Source organism: Mustela erminea, chromosome X (assembly GCF_009829155.1).
Source record: "Mustela erminea isolate mMusErm1 chromosome X, mMusErm1.Pri, whole genome shotgun sequence".
Taxonomy (NCBI): Eukaryota; Metazoa; Chordata; class Mammalia; order Carnivora; family Mustelidae; genus Mustela; species Mustela erminea.
Genome location: NC_045635.1, coordinates 72561780 through 72584752, shown reverse-complemented (window position 1 = coordinate 72584752; position 22973 = coordinate 72561780). Strand labels below are relative to the sequence as shown.

At 36.6% G+C, this 22973-nt stretch overlaps 1 protein-coding gene across 1 annotated transcript in view; it reads left to right on the top strand.

Moving 5' to 3' along the window:
• The window catches only part of CHM (CHM Rab escort protein), a 230505-nt gene that overhangs the window by 158632 nt on the left and 48900 nt on the right, over positions 1–22973 (top strand). Inside the window, 1 exon segment of the mRNA XM_032330373.1 lies at positions 6516–6612. Coding sequence (XP_032186264.1) covers positions 6516–6612 — 97 coding nt within the window.

Genomic DNA, 22973 nt, shown 5'->3' with positions numbered 1-22973 from the left:
TTGTTAAGAGACCTATGATTCCTTGTCCTCTCTTTTTCCTCCCAGTTTCCCAGCTTCCTTCTGTCCTCTTCCTTTTCCATGTCCTAGACCCCATGGTTAATCTTCTCAACTGTCCTTCCCCAATACCTTCAATTCCCATGTAGCCATATTCTTCCACTGTGCCCACAGAGGAAAACCCTGTCCCTAGATGAGACTATAATCTATATCTGGATTATAGTCGGATACTTGAGCAAACCACACAACCAGACAGACTGGCACTGCCACAGAGTCAGGGTTGCCAACCTCATTCATCTGGACCCTCAATGCTTATTACCAGTTAGTTTTTCCACTGACCTCACATGGCTCCGTCTCCCTTTCCCCTCAGTGCCTAATCCAAATCTTTACTATTTTACCCACCTTCTCTCAGCTCTTTCACCTCACCCCCCACTTCACTGTGAAAAGCAGGGCCACCTGCTAAGCACAGTGGCCCTTGACTTTGCCCCAGCATGCACAACTCATGTACAAGTACCATGAGACTAATGAGGAGGCTCCCCTCCTTGTCTAAGGCCAGCAGTCGCTTTCACAGATGGTCTTGGCATGCACAAGCACACGTGCGCACGCACACACATGCACTCACACACACCCACCCTATATGTTTGCTCCCTCTCCTGTGTCTTCAGGCATTCCCTGCTAATGGTACCTTCCTCTTAACCTATACACATGTACTAGTACTTTCTGGTTCAAAACAAAAATTAAAAAGACAAAAACAAGAAACAAATTCTCCTTTGACTTTGCCCCCATCTCTAATTGTATCCAGTCTCTCACCTGTTTTTGTCAGCATTTTCAAGACAATATCTATACTTGCCTCCTCCAGCTCTTTACCTCTCATTCATTTCTAGGCCTTTCTTCTATCTCCACATTGCTACCACAATTTTTCTTGCTAGGTTTTTAAAAGCTTTATAATGGTTAGGACCACAGGACGTTTTTTGGTTTTTGTCTATTGGTCTTTCATGGTACATTTAGCAATGTTGGTTATTCCCTTTTTGGGCTTCCATGACACTGCCCTCCTGGTTCTCCTCATGACTCTCTGGATATTCCCTCTCTGCTTCTTTTGTGGGTTCTGTCCTCCTTTTAAGTGTTGGGGCTCCTCAGGGTTCTTATTTCAGCCCACATTATCTCTTGCTCTGTGCGTACTTGCTGCTTGACTTCATTTACTCTCATGATTCTAACTCTGCGTAAATGTTGGTGACAGCCATTTCTGTATCTCCCAGGAATGCTGGCCAAACTTCCTGCTGGACACGTGTTTCAAAAGCACCTCAAACTGAACATACTCCAAGCTGAACTCACCATCTTCCCTCTCAAAACTACTCATCCAGTGCTCCCTGCCTTGATGAAAAGCACTGACAAACTTCTAGCTAACAACTTCTTCCTCTCATCTCTGCTATCTCCTGAGCCTCCAGGTCCTCTCATTGTACTTTCTAAAAGTTGCTACAATCTGTTTTTCTTCTAAGTCCTTATTCTCAGTGGACCTCATTATTTCTGCCTTCTAACTTGTTCTGCCTTTCATCTTAACTCCTTCAGATCTAGCCTCCACAGAGCTATTAGAATGAGCAGTCTAAAATATACATTTGGTATGCTTTTCTTTGTTTCCTACATGTTTTTTTTTTCCTTTTTTTAAAATTTTGGAAGCATATGTAATGAGGCTTAAAGAGAGGAAAGAATAGGTGTAAGTTGAGATAAATTTTATGAAAGTGGTATTAGAGGATTAAGGGAATTCCCTTTTGATGGCTTTATTAATCTTTATGAGATTTAAGGCAGTACCTTCTCAGTTCAGGACACAGAAGGGAATTGCTGATTATAAACTTTTAAAAATTAGACTTGATGGTTATAGGAAACAAAAGAAATATAGGCATATCTCAGAGATACTGTGAGTGTAGTTCCAGACCACCGCAGTAAAGCAAATGTCACAGTAAAGCAAGTCACGTGATTTTTTTGGTTTCCCAGTGCATATATATAATAGTTATGTTTACACTATACTATAGTTTATTAAGTGTCCAGTATAGCATTATATCTAAAAAATGAACTTAATTAAATACTTTTTATAAACAGTGCTAACCATCATCTGCACTTTTGGTGAATTGTAATCTTTTTTGCTTGTGGAGTGTCTTGTCTTGACCTTGATGGTTGCTGACTAATCAGGGTGGAGATTGTTAAAGGTTTGGGTGACTGTGACAGTTTCTTAAAATAAGACAACAATAATCTTTTCTGCATCAATTCACTCTTCTTTCATGAATGGTTTCTCTAGCATATAGTGCTTTTTGATGGCATTTTACCCACAGTAGAAATTCTTTGAAAATTGGAGTCAGTCCCATCAAAATCTGTTTTATCAACTAAGTTTATGTCATATCTAAATCTGTTGTTGTTGTTTCAACAGTCTTCACAGCATCATTGTCAGAAGTAGATTCCATCTCAAGAAGTACTTTCTTTACTCATCCTTGAGTGGCAAGTCCTCATTTATTAAAGTTTTATCATGAGATGATAGCCAGTTAGCCCCTTCTTCAAGTTTCACTTCTAATTCCAGTTGTGTGGCTATTTCCACCACATCTGAAGTTACTTCCTGCACTGTAATTTTTTTTTATTAACAAACTTTTTAAATTTTTTTAATTTTTAATTTTTTTTAATTTTTAATTTTTTTTTAATTTTTTTATTTTTTATAAACATATATTTTTATCCCCAGGGGTACAGGTCTGTGAATCACCAGGTTTACACACTTCACAGCACTCACCAAAGCACATACCCTCCCCAATGTCCATAAACTCACCCCCTTCTCCCCTCCCCCCAGCAACCCTCAGTTTGTTTTGTGAGATTAAGAGTCACTTATGGTTTGTCTCCCTCCCAATTCCATCTTGTTTCATTGATTCTTCTTCTACCCACTTAAGCCCCCATGTTGCATCACCACTTCCTCATATCAGGGAGATCACATGATAGTTGTCTTTCTCTACTTGACTTATTTCACTAAGCATGATACGCTCTAGTTCCATCCATGTTGTCGCAAATGGCAAGATTTCATTTCTTTTGATGGCTGCATAGTATTCCATTGTGTATATATACCACATCATCTTTATCCACTCATCTGTTGATGGACATCTAGGTTCTTTCCATAGTTTGGCTATTGTGGACATTGCTGCTATAAACATTCGGGTGCACGTGCCCCTTTGGATCACTACGTTTGTATCTTTAGGGTAAATACCCAGCAGTGCAATTTCTGGGTCATAGGGCAGTTCTATTTTCAACATTTTGAGGAACCTCCATGCTGTTTTCCAGAGTGGCTGCACCAGCTTGCATTCCCACCAACAGTGTAGGAGGGTTCCCCTTTCTCCGCATCCTCGCCAGCATCTGTCATTTCCTGACTTGTTGATTTTAGCCATTCTGACTGGTTTGAGGTGATATCTCATTGTGGTTTTGATTTGTATTTCCCTGATGCCGAGTGATATGGAGCACTTTTTCATGTGTCTGTTGGCCATCTGGATGTCTTCTTTGCAGAAATGTCTGTTTATGTCCTCTGCCCATTTCTTGATTGGATTATTTGTTCCAGAGGCTCTCCACTGTAATCTTTAAACCCTCAAAGTCATTCATGAGGGGTGGAATCAGCTTCCACCAAACTCCTATTAATGTTGATATTTTGCCCTTTTCCTATGAATCATGAATGGTTTCAATGACATTCAGAATAGTGAATCCTTTCTAGAAGGTTTTCAGATTACTTTGCTCAGATCCATCAGAAGAATCACTATCTATGGCAAAGTCACAATTACTCCCGGTTCCATAAGCTGCAGAAAATATGTTGCGTTAGCAGGCATGAGAACATTATTCTTGTACATCATCATCAGAACTCTTGGATGACCAGGTTCATTGTCAGTGAATATTCATATTTTAAAAGCAATCTTTTCTGAGCAGTAGGTCTCAACAGTGGCCTTAAAATAGTCGTAAACTGTGTGTTATCATCCAGGCTTTGTTGTTCCATTTACAGAGCACAGGGAGAGTAGTAAATCTTAAAGGCCCTAGGATTATTTTAATGATAAATGAGCATTGCCTTCAACTTGAAGTTGCGGGCTACATTAGCCTTTAACAAGAGAATCAGCCTGTCCTTTGAAACTTTGAAACCAGGTCTTGACTTTTCTCTAGCTATGAAAGCCGTAGATAACATCTTCTTCCGATAGAAGACTATTTGATCTACCTGGAAAATTTGTACTTTAGTGTAGTCACATTCATGAATTATCTTAGTTACATTTTCTGGATAACTTGTTGCAGCTTCTGTGTCAGTATTTGGGATGTCACCTTGCACTCCTTTATGGAAATGGCTTCTTCTCTTAAACCTCATGAGCCAACCTTGGCTAAGCTTCAAACTTTTCTGTAACTTTCCCACCTCTCTCAGCCTTCATAGAATTAAAAAGAGTTAGGGCCTAGCTCTGGATTAGGCTTTGGCTTAGGGAGTGTTTTAGCTAGTTTGATCGAGACCCCTTAAACTTCTCTCCATATAAGCCATATGGCGGTTTCCCTTTCTTATCATTCTTACGTTCATTGGAGTAGCACTTTTAATTTACTTCAAGAACTTTCCCTCTGCATTTACCACTTGGGTGTTTGGCACAAGAGACCTAGCTTTTGGCCTATCTTGGCTTTCAGTGTGCCTTTTTCACTAAGCTTAATTATTTCTAGCTTTTGATTTAGAATGGGAGATGTGTGACCCTCCTTTCCTTTGAATACTTAGAGGCCATTATAGGGTTATTAATTTGCCTAATTTCAGTAGCACTGTGTCTCAGGGAATAGGGAGGCCCCAGGAGAGGGTATAGACTGGGGAATGGTTGGTTGGTGGAACAGTCAGAACACACAAAACATTTATCAATTAAATTTGCTTTTCTATTTGGGCACAGTTCATGGAGCCCCTAAACAATTACAATAATAACATCAAAGATCAGTGATCCCAGATCACCATAACAAATATAATAATGCAAAGGTTTGTCATATTATGAGAATTAACCAAAATGTGACATGAAGTGAACAAAATGCTGTTGGAAAAAATCAACAGACTTGCTCAATGCAAGGTTGCTACAAGCCTTCAATTTTTTTTGATTTTTTAAATTTATTTATTTGACAGAGATCATAAGTAGACAGAGAGGCGGGGTGGGGGCGGGAAGCAGGCTCCTGCTGAGCAGAGAGCCCAATGCGGGGCTTGGGGGCTTGATCCCAGAACCCTGAGATCATGACCTGAGCTGAAGGCAGAGGCTTTAACCCACTGAGCCACCCAGGCGCCCCAAGCCTTCAATTTGTAAGAGAAAAAAAATACATAGTATTTGCAGAGTGCAGTAAAGTGAAGTGCAATAAAATGTGGTATGCCTGAATTTCCATGTTGGTGTAGTCCCTAAGATACCTTTCCAGTTATGTGCATGTTTTTAGTCATAATCATTTGATAAGTATTGTACAACTAGATACATGTTTTTTTGGCTCTTCCCTTTAAAGTACAACATTCTATATCATGGACAGCCAGTAGCAAAAGGAAGTCAAGAGGAATATGGGAACTCAGTTTTTGAGCCATATTAAACCCAAAAATGTACTTATGAGAAGTATGATAGTAATAGAATAGTCAGGGTTATCAAAAGAATTTCTGTTTTGAGAACTTGTAGGCCTTTCCTGTTGGGCTATCAGTGTGACATCACCCATCAAAATCTAGAGCTCATAAATAAAAGTATAAATAGGGTTTTACTTTTTGGCAAGTGTTTTATATGTGAGGGGATATAGTTTCCTCAGATTGAAGATTATTGAGAATTAATATTGAAACTTTTAGTTTTATAGAGAAACATTGACTGATGGTCATTTAAAGTTGTGAGTATAAAGCCATGTAATATATTAGAAGTGCCTATAGCATATCACATACTGCATATCAATAAACATTACTGAAAAACAATTTTCAACTTTACTGTAAATGCTGGGTTTCTAATTTTATTAATGGAGTCTTTAAATTAATTTGAAGACCTTCATTTTGAAACATTTTGGTATATAGTGCAGCTGTATTTTGGTATATGTTGATCTATTATTTCATTATCTTTGGGATTTGTAACATTTTAAGATTTTAGTACTCTATATCTGCTTTTAGCCATTATGAATAATCAAAATTGATATAATATCTGTTTTCAAATACTGAAGTATATATAATTCAGAAATAGTAAGTCATAAATGAATCCTTTGAAAATAAGTGAAGAATTAAATATTAAAGATATTTGAAGTATTTATTTTCTGAATTATATGAATGTAATATATATTATATATAAGTATATAAATAATGCAGATACTCGATGTTTGGACATATGTTCATGTTACATGTTTCAAATTCTGTTCTAAGTTAGACCCTTAAGAATTATTTTTTCATACATCAGTGGAGTTTGAAAAAGGACAACTCAATTTGAAAGTTAACTACACTCTAATGATAGAAGAATGAAAATGAGATCTACCAGCTATGTCTAATATTTTGTTTACACTTTTAGATTTCCATTTTGACAGTACCAGGAGAGGAACCAGGAACTTTTGCTGTTCGAGTCATTGAGTTGTGTCCTTCAACAATGACATGCATGAAAGGCACATGTAAGCACAGTAGAATCCATTTGTTTTGTATGTTTGTTTAGGAAGTAAAAGGGGGCAGCCACTGATAAAGTTGTCTGGGTTCTGGTTATAGTTTTGCCATATATTTTTTATTCACATTCTTTGTTCACACATTTTATGTTTATAAAGTAAGTCATTTTATTGCTTTGCCTCTAATCATTTTTGTGGCTGGTTCTCCATGGGCATAATTTATAAACCCTCTAGTGAAAGAATTTCTGTGACTTTATAGTTCTTTCTGTAACTTTACTTAAGCTTATTAGAAACATACTTTCACAAAATTTATTTTCTTTATTGCTATTATTCTTCTTTGTTTTTCCTCAGAAATCTTAATCCAATTTATGAACTTCTGCCATATGTAAATTCTCTATTTTTTTATGAGTCTAAAGTTCAGTAACACTTTATGTTCTTTTACCAATATGTATCAAAATTTCTGTCTCTAACACTGTCAGATACCATGCCTTGTAGAACATATTTCTCAAAGGTGTTTCACTAAATAGAAATCAGCAAGGATACGTTGGATATCATTATGCCTAGACCTAAACTATATACTATAGGGATTACAAAAAAACAGAGGGTTGCATGCCTGATTTGAAATGTTCATAATCTTAATGCACACCTAATAGAACAAGATAATATTAACTGTGTGCAGTGTATTCTGCTAGACATTTCAGGATAGGTAAAGATGAGTATGAGATAGGCCTGACCTTAGGGGACTCAATCTGGTGGGACAGATAAGAGAAACAAAGAAGTAGCTGTAAGAGGCAGAATATGAAAGTATCATGAGAGGAACCAACAAATAGTGCACTATAGAGATTCATAGGAAGGAAACAACAATGTCATTAACTAGATTATTTAGAATGCTGTAAATTTATGTTAAGTTTTATTCAAACTGTTACATGAATTATGAGAAACAGAAGACTAATCTGGTTTGGCATAGTCAATGAAAGCATGCCTATGTTTTCAAGTGTAAAACTATTACTTACTAAAAGATGTCAGAAATGTGGTTAAACAGAGAGAATTGGGAGCTTGTTGCCAGCAGGGAAAGTGAAGAAAACATGTCCCTTATTGCTGTAATCCTAAATTTCATTTTGAAAACTAGCTCACTGGTGGTTTTCTACCTTTTACAGTGATTTGTGAATTAAGTAAATGTTTACCATGATGGTTATCTTTATCATTATTATTATCATTATTGTTCCCTATTACCTTAACAAGTTTTTTTTCATGTCTTTTTACCTGTGTTAGTATCTTAAATATAAAACTGCACTCATCTTTGTTTAATTACATTTATTTTGTTTGTGAATATTTTGTAAATTTCTTTTTATAAATTTATTTTATTTTTCTGTATGAAATATTTTTGTATGCCCAGTCTAATAATACATACTCACTATTGACAGTTTGAAAGATGTAAAAAAGAAAAGTAAAATTACTGTAATCCTTCTACCCATAGATGATGAACACTTGGTGTGTGTTTTTTTATATTGCTTTTTACATGTATATACATACATATATCCATAAATATGCAGTACTGTTTTATATATTGTTTTATAATCTGCTTTTTAAAAAGGCTTAATACTACAAAAATCTTTTGCATGTCTATGATATTTTCAGTGGTTGTGGGTATATTGTTTTTATTTAATCCCATGTGGTTGAGATTAAGAGAAAATTTATACTTCATAGTCCTATAAAAAAAGCCAATCTAATAAATACTTGTAAAATTCCATTATTTTTTAAAACTTCTTTGAGTGGAATTATTGGTTCAAAGTTTATAGTTTTTTTTAAATTTTACAATTATAGATACATAGGTATTTGCAAAGGTAGTACAGAGAATTCCCATGTACCCTTCTCCCAGTTTCTTCCAGTAGTTCTGTTTTACCAAATTGTAGCACAATATCAAAACCCTAGAGTTTGACATTGCTATAATGTTCATATATGATTTTATCACATGTATAGATTCCTGTGACCATTACCACAAGGATCCCTTGTATTGCCTTTTTATAGCCATAGCTACATCCCTCCCTCCCCACATCAGCTATCTAATCCCAGGCAACCACTAATCTGTTTTCTCTCTCAGTAATTTTGTCATTTTGACCAGAATGAATCCTATAATAGGTAATCTTTATTTTTCTTTTTTATTATTTTTCTTCTTTTTTAAATTTTTTCTTATTTTTATTTAAAACAGTAATCATTTGAGGGTTGTTTTTTTTTCTCAGTAAAATTTTCTTAAGGTTCACCCAACTTGCTGCATGCATCTATAGTACATTCCTGTTTATTGCTGAGTAGTAGTCCATGATAAGCTGTACTTCTTTCTGGCCTCCATGGTTTCTAATGAGAAATCTACTCTATTTGAATTGCTTTTCAACTGTAGGTAATGTGTCCCCCCCACCCCAGGCTGCTTTCAAGATTTTTCTTAGTCTTTAATTTTTAAAAGCTTTAATGTGATGTGTCTTGGCATAGATTTCTTTGGAATTATTCTGTTAAATATTTATGCAGCCTCTTGAATTTGCAGGTTTATGTCTTTTTGACAAATTCGGGAAATGTTCATCCTTTTTTTTTCTCTGAATACTTTTCAGGCTTATCTTCTTTCTCCTCCTCTTCTGGGACTCATGTGACATGGCTATTAGAACTTTCACTATTATTCCACATGTCTCTGAGGCTCTGTTCATTTTTTTAATTCAAAAATACTTATTATACCTATTAAAAAGAATGCATCATGCTGGGGACAATGGATTATACAAAGGAGTATAGCCAAAGTAGTAATAATAATAAGCCAGTACAAAGAGTAAGAAGAGCCCAAACTGTGTGCTTCTGTTCATTTTTATGAAGAGCCCAAGTGATGTGTGTTTCTGTTCATTTTTATGTAGGCTAATTTCTTCATTTTATATTGTGTCATTTCCATGGTTCTACTTTCAGGTTCACGGATTCTTCCCTTTGTCCATTCCATTCTGTTGAACCCATCCACTGAGGGCTTTTTAAAATTTAACTATTGTGTTTTCCAGTTCAAAAATTTCCATTTGGTTGTCATTTAAATCTCCTATATGCTGAGGTTTTCCCTTTCTTTCCAGAGATTGTCTCTTGTTTCATTTGTTTCCAGCAGGTTTATAATTGCTCACTAATGCATTTTTATGATGGCTGCATTAAATCTTACTTAACTCCAACAGCTGTGTCCTGTTGGCATCTGTTGATTGTCTTTTTTCATTCAAATTGACGTTTTCCTATTTCTTGGTATAATGAGTAGTTTTGGATTGCTACCTGGGCATTTTAATTATTCTGTAGTGAGACTTGGATCTTACTGTGTTTTAGCAGGCCTCCTCTGACACTGCTCTGGTGGGGGAAAATGGTGCTACCTTGTTAGCCAGGAAGGTGGCAGTTCCCAACTTGCCCTCTGCTGGCACCTGGAAGTTGGAGAACTTCCTCATTACTGCAGAGTGATTATAGTGTATGCTGTCTAGTAGGCCTCCACTGATTTCCATTCTGGATAGGGAGAGCACAGGATTGCCTTGTTACTGCTCCCCACCTGGTCTTTGTTGACACAATGGGAGGAGGGGTATGGTTTCATTACTCAGGCAGTGGTGGGAGGGAGACCTGACTCTCCATTAGTCCTCCTCTGACAAGACTCCAGTGTCTCATTACTGCTGGAGAGGGGTAAAAATCCAGGATCCTGCCATGGTCTCTACTGAAACTGCAGATTAAAAGTGAGGGTATGGAGAAACATTTATCCAGCAAAGGGATGTCAAAAGAAAGCCAGAGTAGCAGTACCTAGACAAACAAGACTGTAACAAGAGACAAGGACATTATATAATAATAAAGGGACACTCTAACAAGAAGATATAACGGTTCTAAGTATTTATGCACCCAAATATATTAAACAGTTAATAACAAACATAAAGGAACTAATCAGTAGTAACATGATAATAGTAGAAGACTTAAACACCATATGTACTTCAATGGACAGATCATCCAAACAGAAAACAAACATGGAGACAATGGCTTTGAATGACACGCTGGACCAGGTGGATTTAACCAATGTATTCAGAACATTCCATCTTAAAACAGGAGAATATATCTTCTTTTCAAGTGTACATGGAACATTCTCCACTACAGATCAAATATTGGGTCACAATAGAAGTCTCAACAAATTAAACAAAATCTAAGTCATACCATTCATCTTTTCTTCTTATTTTTTATTTTAATTCCAGATAATTAATATACAGTGTTATATTTGTTTCCAGTGTACAGTATTGTGATCTGTCATTTCCATACATCATCTAGTGCTCATCACAGCAACTATACTCCTTAATCCCTATCACATATTTCACCCATCCCCCCAACCCACATCCCTTCTGGTAACCATCAGTTTGTTCTCTTTGGTTAATAGTCTGTTTCTTACCTTGTCTCTCTTTCCCCTTTGCTTGTCTATTCTGTTTCATAAATTCCATATATGTGTGAAATCATATGCTATTTGTCTTTCTCTGACTTATTTCACTTAGCATTATAGTCTCTATATCCATATTGTTGCAGTTGTCATAATTTCATTTCTTTCACTGACTGAATAATATTCCATTGTGTATATGCATATATACTACATCTTATCTGTTTATCAATTGATGGACACTTGTGCTGCTTCCATATCTTAGCTATTGAAAACAATGGTGCTAGAAATACTGTGGTGCATGTATTCCTTTGAATTAGTGTTTTTGTATTCTTTGGGTAAATACCCAGTAGTGTAATTGCTGGGTCCCATGGAAGTTCTACTTTTAACTTTTTGAGGAATCTACTGTACTGTTTTCTACAGTGGCTGCACCAATACACGTCATCAACAGTTCAAGAGGGTTCCTTTTTCTCTACATTCTTGTCAACACTTATTCTTTCTTGTGTTGTTGATTTTAGCCATTCTAACAGATGTGAGGTAATATCTTATTGTGGTTTTGATTTGCATCTCCATGATGGTGAGTGATGTTGGGCATCTTTTCACATGTGTGTTGGCCATCTCTTTCTTCTTTGGAAAAGTATATTCATGGCTTCTGCCTATTTCTTAACTGGGTTATTTGGGTTTGCTGTGTTGAGTTTAGTAAATTCTGTACGTATTGGATACTAACCCTTTATCAGATATGTCATCTGCAGATTATCTTCTCCCATTCTTTAAGCTGCCTTTTAGTTTTGTTGATTGTTCCCTTCACCGTGCAATAGCTTTTTATTTTGATAAAGTCCCAGTAGTTCATTTTTGTTTTTGTTTCCCTTGCCTCGGGAGATGTATATAGGAAAATGTTGCTACCACCAGTGTCAGAGAGTTCTCTTCTAGAATGTTTATGGTTTCAGGTCTCACATTTAGGTCTCTAATCCGTTTTGAATTTGTTTTGTGTATGGTTTAAGAAAGTGGTCCAGTTTCATTATTTTGCATGTTACTGTGTACTTCTCCCAACCCTGTTTATTGAAGAGACCCTCTTTTTCCCATTGGATACTCTTCTCTGCTTTGTTGAAGATTAATTCATCATATAATTGTGGGTTTATTTCTGGGTTTGCTCTTCTGTTCCATTGATCTATGCGTCTATTTTTATGCCATGACCATACTGTTTTGATTACTATAGCTTTGTAGTATAATTTAAAAACTGGAATTGTGATACCTCCAGTTCTATTTGTCTTTTTTAGGATTGCTTTGGCTATTTGGGATCTTTCGTGGGTTCTCTGCAAGTTTTAGGATTATTCTTATTTCTATGAAAAATATTGTTGGCATTTTGATAGGAATTGCACTGAATCTGGGGCACCTGGGTGGCTCAGTGGGTTAAAGCCTCTGCCTTCAGCTCAGGTCATGATCCCAGAGTCCTGGGATCGAGCCCCGCACTGGGCTCTCTGCTCAGCAGGGAGCCTGCTTCCTCCTCTCTCTGCCTGCCTCTCTGCCTACTTGTAATCTCTGTCTGTCAAATAAAGTAAATAAAATCTTTAAAAAAATAGGAATTGCACTGAATCTGTAGAATGCTTCAGGTAGTATAGACATTTTAACAATGTTTGTTCTTCCAACCCATGAACATGGCATGTCTTTCCATTTGTTTGTGTTGTCTTCAATTTCTTTCAGAGTATAACTCTTTCACGTCTTTGGTTAAGTTTATTCCTAGATATTTCATTGTTTTTGGTGCAATTGTAATTGGGACCGTTTTCTTACATCTCTTTTGGCTACTTCATTATTGGTGTATAGAAATGCAACAGATTTCTGTACACTGACTTTGTATCCTGCAACTTTCTTGAATTCACTTATCAGTTCTAGTAGTTTTAGGTACAGTCTTTCAAGTTTTCCATATATAGTATCATGTCATCTACAAATAGTGAAAGTATTACTTATTCCTTATAGATTTGGGTGCCCTTTATTTCTTTTTGTTATCTTATTTCTGTGACTAGGTAGTACTGTGTTGAATATAAGTGGTGAAAGGGGACATCCTTGTGTTATTCCTGATCTTTAGGGAAAAGCTCTGTTTTTCACCATTATGATGTTTGCTGTGGGTTTTTCATATAAGGCTTTTATTAAGTCAAGGTGTGTCTCCTTTATACCTACTTTGTTGAGGGTTTTTATCATGAACAGATATTGTACTTTGTCAAATGCTTTTTCTCTGTTGAAATGATTATATGGTTTGTATTCTTTCTCTTATTGACCTAATGTATCAGTTCAGTTGATTTGCAAATATTGAACCATCTTACATCCACAAATAAATCCCATTTGATCATGGTAGATGATTTTTTTAATGTATTGTTAGATTCAATTTGCTATTATTTTGTTGGGGGTTTTTGCATCTATGTTCATCATAGATTTTGCCCTGTAGTTTTCTTTTTTTGTGGTATCCTTATCTGATTTTAGTCTCAGGGTGATATTGGCCTCAAAGAATGAACTGGAAGTTTTCCTTTTCCATATTGTGAAATAGCGTGAGAGGAATAGGCACTAACTCTTAAGTAAATGTTTGGTAGAAATCGTCTGTGAAGCCATTTGGTCTTGCACTTTTCTTTTTTGGGAATTGTTTGATTACTGATTAAATTTTAGTTGCTGGTAATCACTCTGTTCCAATTTTCTGTTTGTTTCTGTTTCGGTTTTGGTAGTTTATATGTTTCCAAGAATTTATCCATTTCTTCTAGGTCATCTAATTTGTTGCCTTATAGTTTCTCCTGATATTCTCTGTGTAATTGTGTTTCTGTGGTATTGGTTGGTATTTCTTTTCTCTCATTTGTGATTTTATTTATTCCAGTCCTTTCTCTGTTTTTTTCTTGATATGTCTAGCTAGTGGCTAATCAGTTTTATTAATTTTTCAAAGAAATAGCTCCTCATTTTGTTAGTCTGTTCTATTGTTTTATTTTGTTTTAGTTTCTTTATCATTTATTTATGCTCTAATCTTTATCATTTCCTTTCCATCTGCCGGTTTTATATTTTATTCTTTTTCTAGCTTGTTAGTTATAAGGTTAGATTTTCACTTGAGATTTTTCTTGCTTTTTGAAGTAGGTCTGCTTTGCTTTAAACTGTCCTCTTAGAATTGCTTTTGCTGCGTCCCAAAAGTTTTGAACTGCTCTTTTTTTTTTTTCATTTACATTTGTTCCCATGTACTTTTTAATTTTTTCTTTTATTTCCTGGTTGATCCATTCATTTCTTAGTAGCACGTTATTTAATCTCCCTGTATTTGTGGTCTTTCAAGATCTTTTTCCCTGTGGTGGACATATAGTTTTATGATGTTGTGTTTAAAAGAAATGCTTGGTGTAACTTCATCTTTTCAAATTTGTTGAGGCTTGTTTTGTGGTCTGTTATGTAATCTATTCCAGAGACTGTTCTGTGTGCACTCGAAAAGAATATATATTCTGCTTTAGGATGGAATGTTCTGCATATATTATATGTATTTATATATATTCATATATGTTAAGTCCACCTGGTCCAGTGTGTCATTCAAAGCGGTTGTTCCCTTGTTGATTTTCTGTTTAGATGATCTCTCCATTTATGTAAGGGGTGTTAAATTCCTCTGCTCTTATTGTATTATTATTGATTAATTCCTTTGTCTGTTAATAACTATTTTATGTATTTGGGTATATGAATATTTATAATTATTTTCTCTTCTTGTGGGATTATACCCTCATTATTATATAGTGTCTTTCTTTGTTTCTTATTGCAGTGTTTGTATTACAGCCTGGTTTGTCTCTTATAAGTATTACTGATCTAGCTGTCTTTTGACATCCATTTGCATAATGACTTTTTTTTTTAATTTATTTTTTATTTTCAACATAACAGTATTCATTATTTTTGCACCACACCCAGTGCTCCATGCAATCCGTGCCCTCTATAATACCCACCACCTGGTACCCCAACCTCCCACCCCCCACCCCTTCAAAACCCTCAGATTGTTTTTCAGAGTCCATAGTCTCTCATGGTTCACCTCCCCTTCCAATTTACCCCAACTCCCTTCTCCTCTCTAACTCCCCATGCCCTCCATGCTATTTATTATACTCCACAAATAAGTGAAACCATATAATAATTGACTCTCTCTTCTCCACCCCCTTACTTTCAATCTGCAGGTGTCATTAGGTGTAAAATGGGTCTTATCTTTTTATTCATTCTGTCACCCTCTGTCCTTTAATAGGAGTGTTTAGTCCATTGCATTCAAGGTAATTATTGATAGATATGTGTTTATTATAATTTATTACTACTTTGTGGTGGTTTCTGGATATTTTCTTTGATCCTTTCTTGTCTTTCGCTCCTTCATGGTTTGATGGTTTTCTGTAGTGATATATTTTGATTTCTTTCTCCTTATTCTTTGGCTGGTTTTTGATTGGTGGTTACCATTAGGTTTGTATGTAACATCATCTTCATGTAGCAGTCTATATTAAGCTGATGGTCATTTTAGTTTGAACCCAGTCTTTATTCTTCTTTTCCCTACATTTTACATATATGGTGTCATTTTTTACATCCCTTTTTTGGGTTTTCCTTGACTGACTTTTTACAGAAATAGTCATTTTTACTGTTTTTGTGTTTTCTACCTTCATACTGTCAGTGTTGGTCTTTCCTTTCCACTCAGAGTCACCTTTAAAATTCCTTGCAAGGCTGGTTTAGTGGTCATGAACTCCTTTAGTTTTTTGTTTGTCTTGGAAACTCTCTCCTATTCTGAATGATAACCTTCTAGAGTATCCTTGGCTTCAGATTTTTCCCATTTAGCATTTCAGGTATATCATGAAACTTTCTAATGGCCTGCAGAGTTTCTGCTGAACAATTCCCAAATAGCTTTATGGGGTTTCCCTTGTATTTAACTGTTTTCTTTTTCTTGCTGCTTTAAATATATCTTTTGATCTCTGTATTTTGCCAATTTAGTTACATTACATCTGGTATAGATCTACTTTTTTTGCTTTTGTTGGGGGTGTCTGTACCTCCTTGATCTAGATACTTGTTTCCTACCCCAGATTAGAGAAGTTTTTAGCTATATTTTTTCACATGAATTTTCTGCCCCCTTTTTTCTGTCTTCTTCTGTGACTCTTGTAAATTGAATGTTATTATTTATGTTTGATGGAGTCCCTGAGTTCCTTAAGTCTGTTCTCATTTTGCATAATTTTTTCTGTCTCTTTTTCAGCTTGATTACTTACCATTACTATGTTTTCTAGTTCATTAATTTGTTGCTCTGCTTCTTCCAGCCTCCTGTTCATTCCATCAAGCCTGTTTTCATTTTTTTATTGAGTTCTTCATCTCCACTGTTATTTCTTACGTTCTACAGTCTCACTCATGTCTTCTATTCTTTTCTCAAGCCCAGTGAGTATCTTTAAGATCATTGCTTTACATTCTTTTTTTTTAAAGGTTTTATTTATTTGTGAGAGAGAGAGACCACAGGAGCAGCGGGGAGGAGAGATGGGTGGGGGGAGGGAGAAGCAGACTCTCCACTCAGCAGGGAGCCTCATTTAGGGCTCAATCCCAGAACCCTGAGATCATAACCTGAGCTGAAGGCAGATGCCCAACTTACTGAGCCACCCAGGCACTACAACTTTAAATTCTTTATCAGACATGTTACTTACTCTTTTGCATATATCTTGGCCTGTGGCCTTGTCCTGCTCTTTCATTTGGCATAGATTTCTTTGTTTCTTCATTTTGTCTACCACTCTGTGTCTGTTTCTTTGTGTTAAAAACGTGAGGTATATCTTCTGCTCTTGAAAGTAGTGACTTTGTAAGGAAGAGGTCCTGTAGTGCCTTGCAGTACTCCCCGGACATAGTCTTGTCCTTTTCTTTCATTTGCAACAATTTCCTCTGTTTACTCATTTTGTGTAAGTGTCTGTGCCTGCTTGTATATGTTAGGATAGTTAACTGTGTCTCCTGTTCTTCAGGGTAATAGCTTATAAAGAAGAGGTCCTGTGGTGCCCTCAGTGAAGTTTCTGCTGATACCCAGGGCCTGGCACTTCATGGAATGTCTCCAGTGTCTGCTTTGTGTGCTCTGCTTTTGTGTTTGCTTTATCCTTCATGCTTTCATCAGTGGAGGCTTGCTTTGCCTGTTGTGGATAATGTTTGGTCCTTTTTCTGAATATGGTGAGCTTCAGTTAGATGTACTCTGGTCTGCTTGTGAAATGAGACCTTTCAGCAGTGCTGCTGGAACCAAGACCCTTCAGAACTCCTGGGTGAGGAGTTGTAGTGTATACAGGGATTTGGGCTGGTTTTCTGGGGTAGATGCCCTCCCTTTCTGGGACTGACACTAGTGACTTAGAAGGTTGGTTCCACTGGAGCATTGGGAGGTGGGGAGCAGGGCTCTGTGTAAGCAAGTTAGGTCCCCAGTGTCAGCACTGTGCCACTTCCAGCAGGTGGCTTTGTGCTAATAAAGAGGGGTTGTGAGAGAAAATGCCATCTTCTAGTTCCTGTATTAACAGAGGAGAATCTTTGAACACTGCCTCTCTAGGATATGCTCCAAGATGAGCAGATAACCTGCCCATTCTGTTGCTCAGGGGCTCTTCAGATCACCATTTCCATGCTGTATGTCCATGGACTGTTTGCCCTGCCTTCTCTCCAAAAGCAGCACAATGCTCTCCAGTTCTCCCCCGGCCAAGCCCGCTTACCTTTAAAACTGTAGAATTATCTCCTGTTGGTTGTGAGAAATGATGAAATTTGACTCCTCTCCAAGCCAGTTGCTGTGGGGGTTTGTTTTCCCCATGGGCTCCCCTGTGTGTCTGTCCATCTCTCAACCTCTATACCTATTGCTTCTCCCCACCATAGCAGCCACAATCCATTTCTCTCTCAAAACATGTCTCTGCACTTCAACCTTCTTTTGTGTGGCCTCTCTCTCCTTTTAGTTAGAGGGTTTGTTCTTTAAGTCTTCAGGTTGATTTCTGGAGTATTTAGGGTGATTTGGTAGTTAACTCCTTGTATTTGTGGGACAGAGTGATCCTAGGGTCCTTATACTCCACTGCCATCTTCCCCTACCATGCATCTTTTCTGACCACAATTTGGTGAAACTGGAAATAAACCACAAGAAGAAATTTGGAAAGAGCACAAGTACGTGGAGGTTAAATAATGTGCTACTAAACAATAAATGAGTTAATGAAGAAGTCAAAGGAAAAATAAAAAAATGCATGGTAACAAATGAAAATGAAAACACAATCGATCCAAGACATTTAGGATGAAGCAAAAGTGGAGAGAGGGAACTTTCTTACAATACGTGCTTACCTCAAGCAGCAAGAAAAACTTCATATAAACAATGTAACCTACACCTAAAGGAGCCTCCAAAAGAACAAACAAAACCCAAAACTGGCAAAAGGAAGGAAATAAAGATTAGAGCAGAAATATGTGATATAGAAACACGAACAGATCAATGAAACCAGCACCTGGTTCTTTTGAAAAAATAAATAAAATTGATAAACCTCTAGCTGGACTTATCAAAAAAAAAAAAAAAACAGAGAAGACTTAAACAAAATCACAACTAAAACAATACCACAGAAATACAAACAACTGTAAGAGAATAGTCCCGAAAAGTTATATGCCAACAAATTGGACAACCTAGGAGAAATGGATAGATTCCTAGGAACATATAACCTACTAAAACTGAAGCAGGAAGAAATTGAAAATTTGAACAGAGTGATTACTAGCAATGAAATTGAATCAATAATCATAAAACTCCAGGACCAGAGGGCTTCACAGGTGAGTTTTCACAAACATTTAAAGAAAAGTTTATTCCTTTTCTTCTGAAAGTATTATAAAAATAGAAAAGGAAGTGAAACTTCTAAGATGAAGACTTCATCACTCTGATAACAAAACTAGATTAAAATCACTACGATACCAGAATCACAATGATTGCAACAAAACCAGAGGCCAGTATCTCTAATGAACATAGATGCAAAAATCCCCAACAAGCAAACTAGCAAACCAACTCCTGCAATACCTTAAAAAAATCATTCATCATGATCAGATGGAATTTATTTTCAGGACCCAAGGGTGGCTCACTATATGCAAATCAATCCATGTGATATATCACATCAATGAAAGAAAGGATACAAATCATATGATCATTTCCATAGACACAGAAAAAGCTTTTGATGAAGTAACATCTATTCATGATAAAACCCTCAACTCAGTAGGTATAGACATATCTCAACATAATATAGGCCTTATACGAAAGCCCACAGTGAATGTCATACTCGATGAAAAACTGAGAGCTTTTCACCACTTATATTCACCACTTATATTCACCACTTATATTCTAGTACTAGAAGTCCTAGTCACAGAAACCAGACAACAAAAAGAATTAAAGGGCATCCATATCACTAAGAAAGAAGTAAAACTTTCACTATTTGTAGATGACATGATACTATATATGGAAAATCTGAAAGAGTGTACCCAAAACTACTAGAACTGATAAATGAATTCAAGAAAGTTGCAGGATACAAAGTCATTGTACAGAAATCTGTTGCATTTCTATACACTGATAATGAAGCAGCCAAAAGAGAAATTAAGAAAACAGCCCCATTTACATTTGCACCAAAAAAGCAATGAAATATCTGGGAATAAACATAACCAAAGATGTGAAAGATTTATACTCTGAAAACTATAAAACGATGATAAAAGAAATTCAAGATGGCATAAAGAAATGGAAGGACATTCCATGTTCATGGGTTCGAAGAAAAAATATTGTTAAAATGTCTATTCTGTGCAAGGTAATATACATAGTTAATGCAATCCCTATCAAAATTCCAATAGTGTTTTCACAGATCTATAAGAAAGAATCCTAAAATTTGTATGTTACCACAAAAGACCCTGAGAAACAGTGAAAACAATCTATTCTATTTTATTCTATTTTTATTTTATTTCAGTGTAGGTAACAGACAGTGTTGTATTAGTTTCACGTGTACAATATAGTGACTTAACAATTCCATACTTCATCCAGTGCTTAACATGACAAGTATACTCATTAATCCCTCCCCTCTATTCAGCCAATCTTTTTTCTGCCCCACACTCTTACCCTCTGGTAAACCATCAGTTCTTAGTAGTTAAGAGTAGGTTTCTTGGGCGCCTGGGTGGCTCAGTGGGTTAAGCCGCTGCCTTCGGCTCAGGTCATGATCTCAGGGTCCTGGGATCGAGTCCCGCATCGGGCTCTCTGCTCAGCAGGGGGCCTGCTTCCCTTCCTCTCTCTCTGCCTGCCTCTCTGCCTACTGTGATCTCTCTCTGTCAAATAAATAAATAAAATCTTTTAAAAAAAAAAAAGAGTAGGTTTCTTGGTTTGTCTCCATCTCTCTCTCTCTTATTTTTAGCTCATTTGTGTTATTTCTTAAATACCACATATGAGTGAAATCATATGGTATTTGTCTTTACCTGGCTGACTTATTTATCTTAGCATTGTACTTTTTTTTTTTAAAGATTTTATTTATTTATTTGTCAGAGAGAGAGGAGCAGGAGTGAGTACAGGCAGACAGAGTGGCAGGCAGAGGCAGAGGGAGAAGCAGGCTCCCTGCCAAGCAAGGAGCCCGATGCGGGACTCGATCCCAGGATGCTGGGACCATGACCTGAGCTGAAGGCAGCTGCTTAACTAACTGAGCCACCCAGGCATCCCGAGCATTGTACTTTTTTTTAAGAATTTTTTTTATTTATTTGAGAGAGAAACCATGAGTGAGAGAGAGACACAGAGAGCACAAGCAGTGGAGAGGGTTAGAGGAAGAAGTAGATTCCCCGCTGAGCAGGGAGCCTGAAGCGGGACTCAATCCCAGGGCCCTGGGATAATGACCTGAGCTGAAGGCGGATGCTTAACCGACTGAGCCACACACTGCCCCAGCATTGTACTTTCTTGCTCAATCCATATTGTTGCAGATAGCAAGATTTCATTCTTTACTGATGAATAAAATTACACACACACATGCACACACACACACATACACACACATACACATACACCCCTCATCTCTTTTATCCATTCATTTATATCACTGGACACTTGGGCTGCTTCCATAATTTGGCTAGTGTAAATAATGCTGCAATAAACATAGGGGTGCATGTATCCCTTTGAATTAGTGTTTTTGTATTTTGATGGTAAATAGCCAGTAGTGCCATTAATGGATCATGTGGTAGTTCTGTTTTTAACTTTTTGAGGCCTCTCCGTGTTTTCCATAGTGGCTGCACCAGTTTGCACTCCCACCAACAGTGCACAAGGGTTCCTTTTTCTCTACATCCTTGCCAACATGTATCATTTCTTCTCTGTTTTTTATTTTAGACATTATGACTGGTGTGAAGTAATATGTCATTGTAGTTTTGATTTACATTTCCCTAATCCAAAGCAATCTTGAAAAAGAAAAAAAAAATGGTTGTATCATAATTCCAGGCTTCAATTTATATTACAGGCTATAGTAGTCAAAATAGTATGGTACTGACCCCAAAAAAGACACATAGATCAGTGGAACAGAATAGAAAACCAAGAAATAAACCCACAATTACATGGTAAAGTAATTTTTAACAAAGGAAGAATGAGTATACATTGTGAAAAAGATGGTCTCTTCAGCAAATGCAGTTGGTAAAACTGGACAGCACCATGCAAAGTAATGAAACTGGACCTCTTTGTTTCATTATGGACTAACCTAAGTCCAGAATGGATTAAAGACCTAAATTTGAGATCCAAATTCATAAAAATCCTAGAGGGCACAGGTGGTAATATTTATGACATATGCTGAACTATATATCTCCTGAGACAAGGGAAACAAAAGCAAAAAATAAAATACTGGGACTACATAAAAATAAGCTTTTGCACAATGAAGGAAACAGTGAATGAAACTAAAAGGCAACCTATGGAATGTGTGAAGATATTTATATATGACATTCTGTAAAGGGTTCCTGTCAGAAATAGATAAAGAACTTCTACAACTCAACTCAACTCAAAAGCAAATAATCCAATTTAAAAATGGGCAGATGACATGAGCATATATTTATCCAAAGAAGATATCCAGATGGCCAGTGGACTCATGAAAAGATTCTCAGTTATCACTTAAAATCAGGGAAATGCAAATCAAAACTACAAGGAATTATCACCTCACACCTGTCGGAATGGCTAAAATCAACTCCAGAAACAACAGGTGTTGGTGAGGATGTTGAAAAAAAGGAACACGTTGCACCATTGGTGCCAATACAAACTGGTATGGCCACTGTGGAAAACAGTATAGAGGTTCCTCAGAAAGTTAAAAATAGAACTACTCGGGGCTCCTGAGTGCATTAGTCATTTAAGTGTCTGCCTTTAGTTCAGTTCATGATCCCAAGGTCCTGGGATTGAGTCCTGCCTTGGGCTCCCTGCCTGGCGGGGAGTCTGCTTCTCCTTCTACCCTCCCCCCGCTTTTGCTCTCTCTCGCTCTCTCTCACACTCTGTCTCTCAAATAAATAAATAAAATCTTTTAAAAAATATGGAACTACTCTACAATTCAGTAATGGCATTTTACCAAGAAATACAAAACACTAATTTGAAGGAATACATGCACTCCTATATTTATTGCAGCATCATTTACACTAGCCTATTTATGGGAGCAGCCCATGTGTCCATCAATAGATGAATGGATAAAGAAGATGTGGTTTATATGTGCAGTAGACTATTATTCAGCCATAAAAAGAATGAAATTTGCCATTTGCAACATCATGGATGCAGCTAGAAATTATAATGCTTAGTGAAATAAGTCAGTCAGAAAATGGCAAATACCTTCTGATTTCACTCATATGTGGAGTTTAAGAAAAAACCAATGATCAAAAGAAAAATGAAAGAGACAAGCTAAGAAACAGACTCTTCACTATATAGAACAAATGATGGTTATTCGAGAGGAGGTAGGTAGAGAGATGGTGAAATATGTGATGGGGATTAAGGTATACACTTAGCATGATGAGCACTGAGTGATGTACA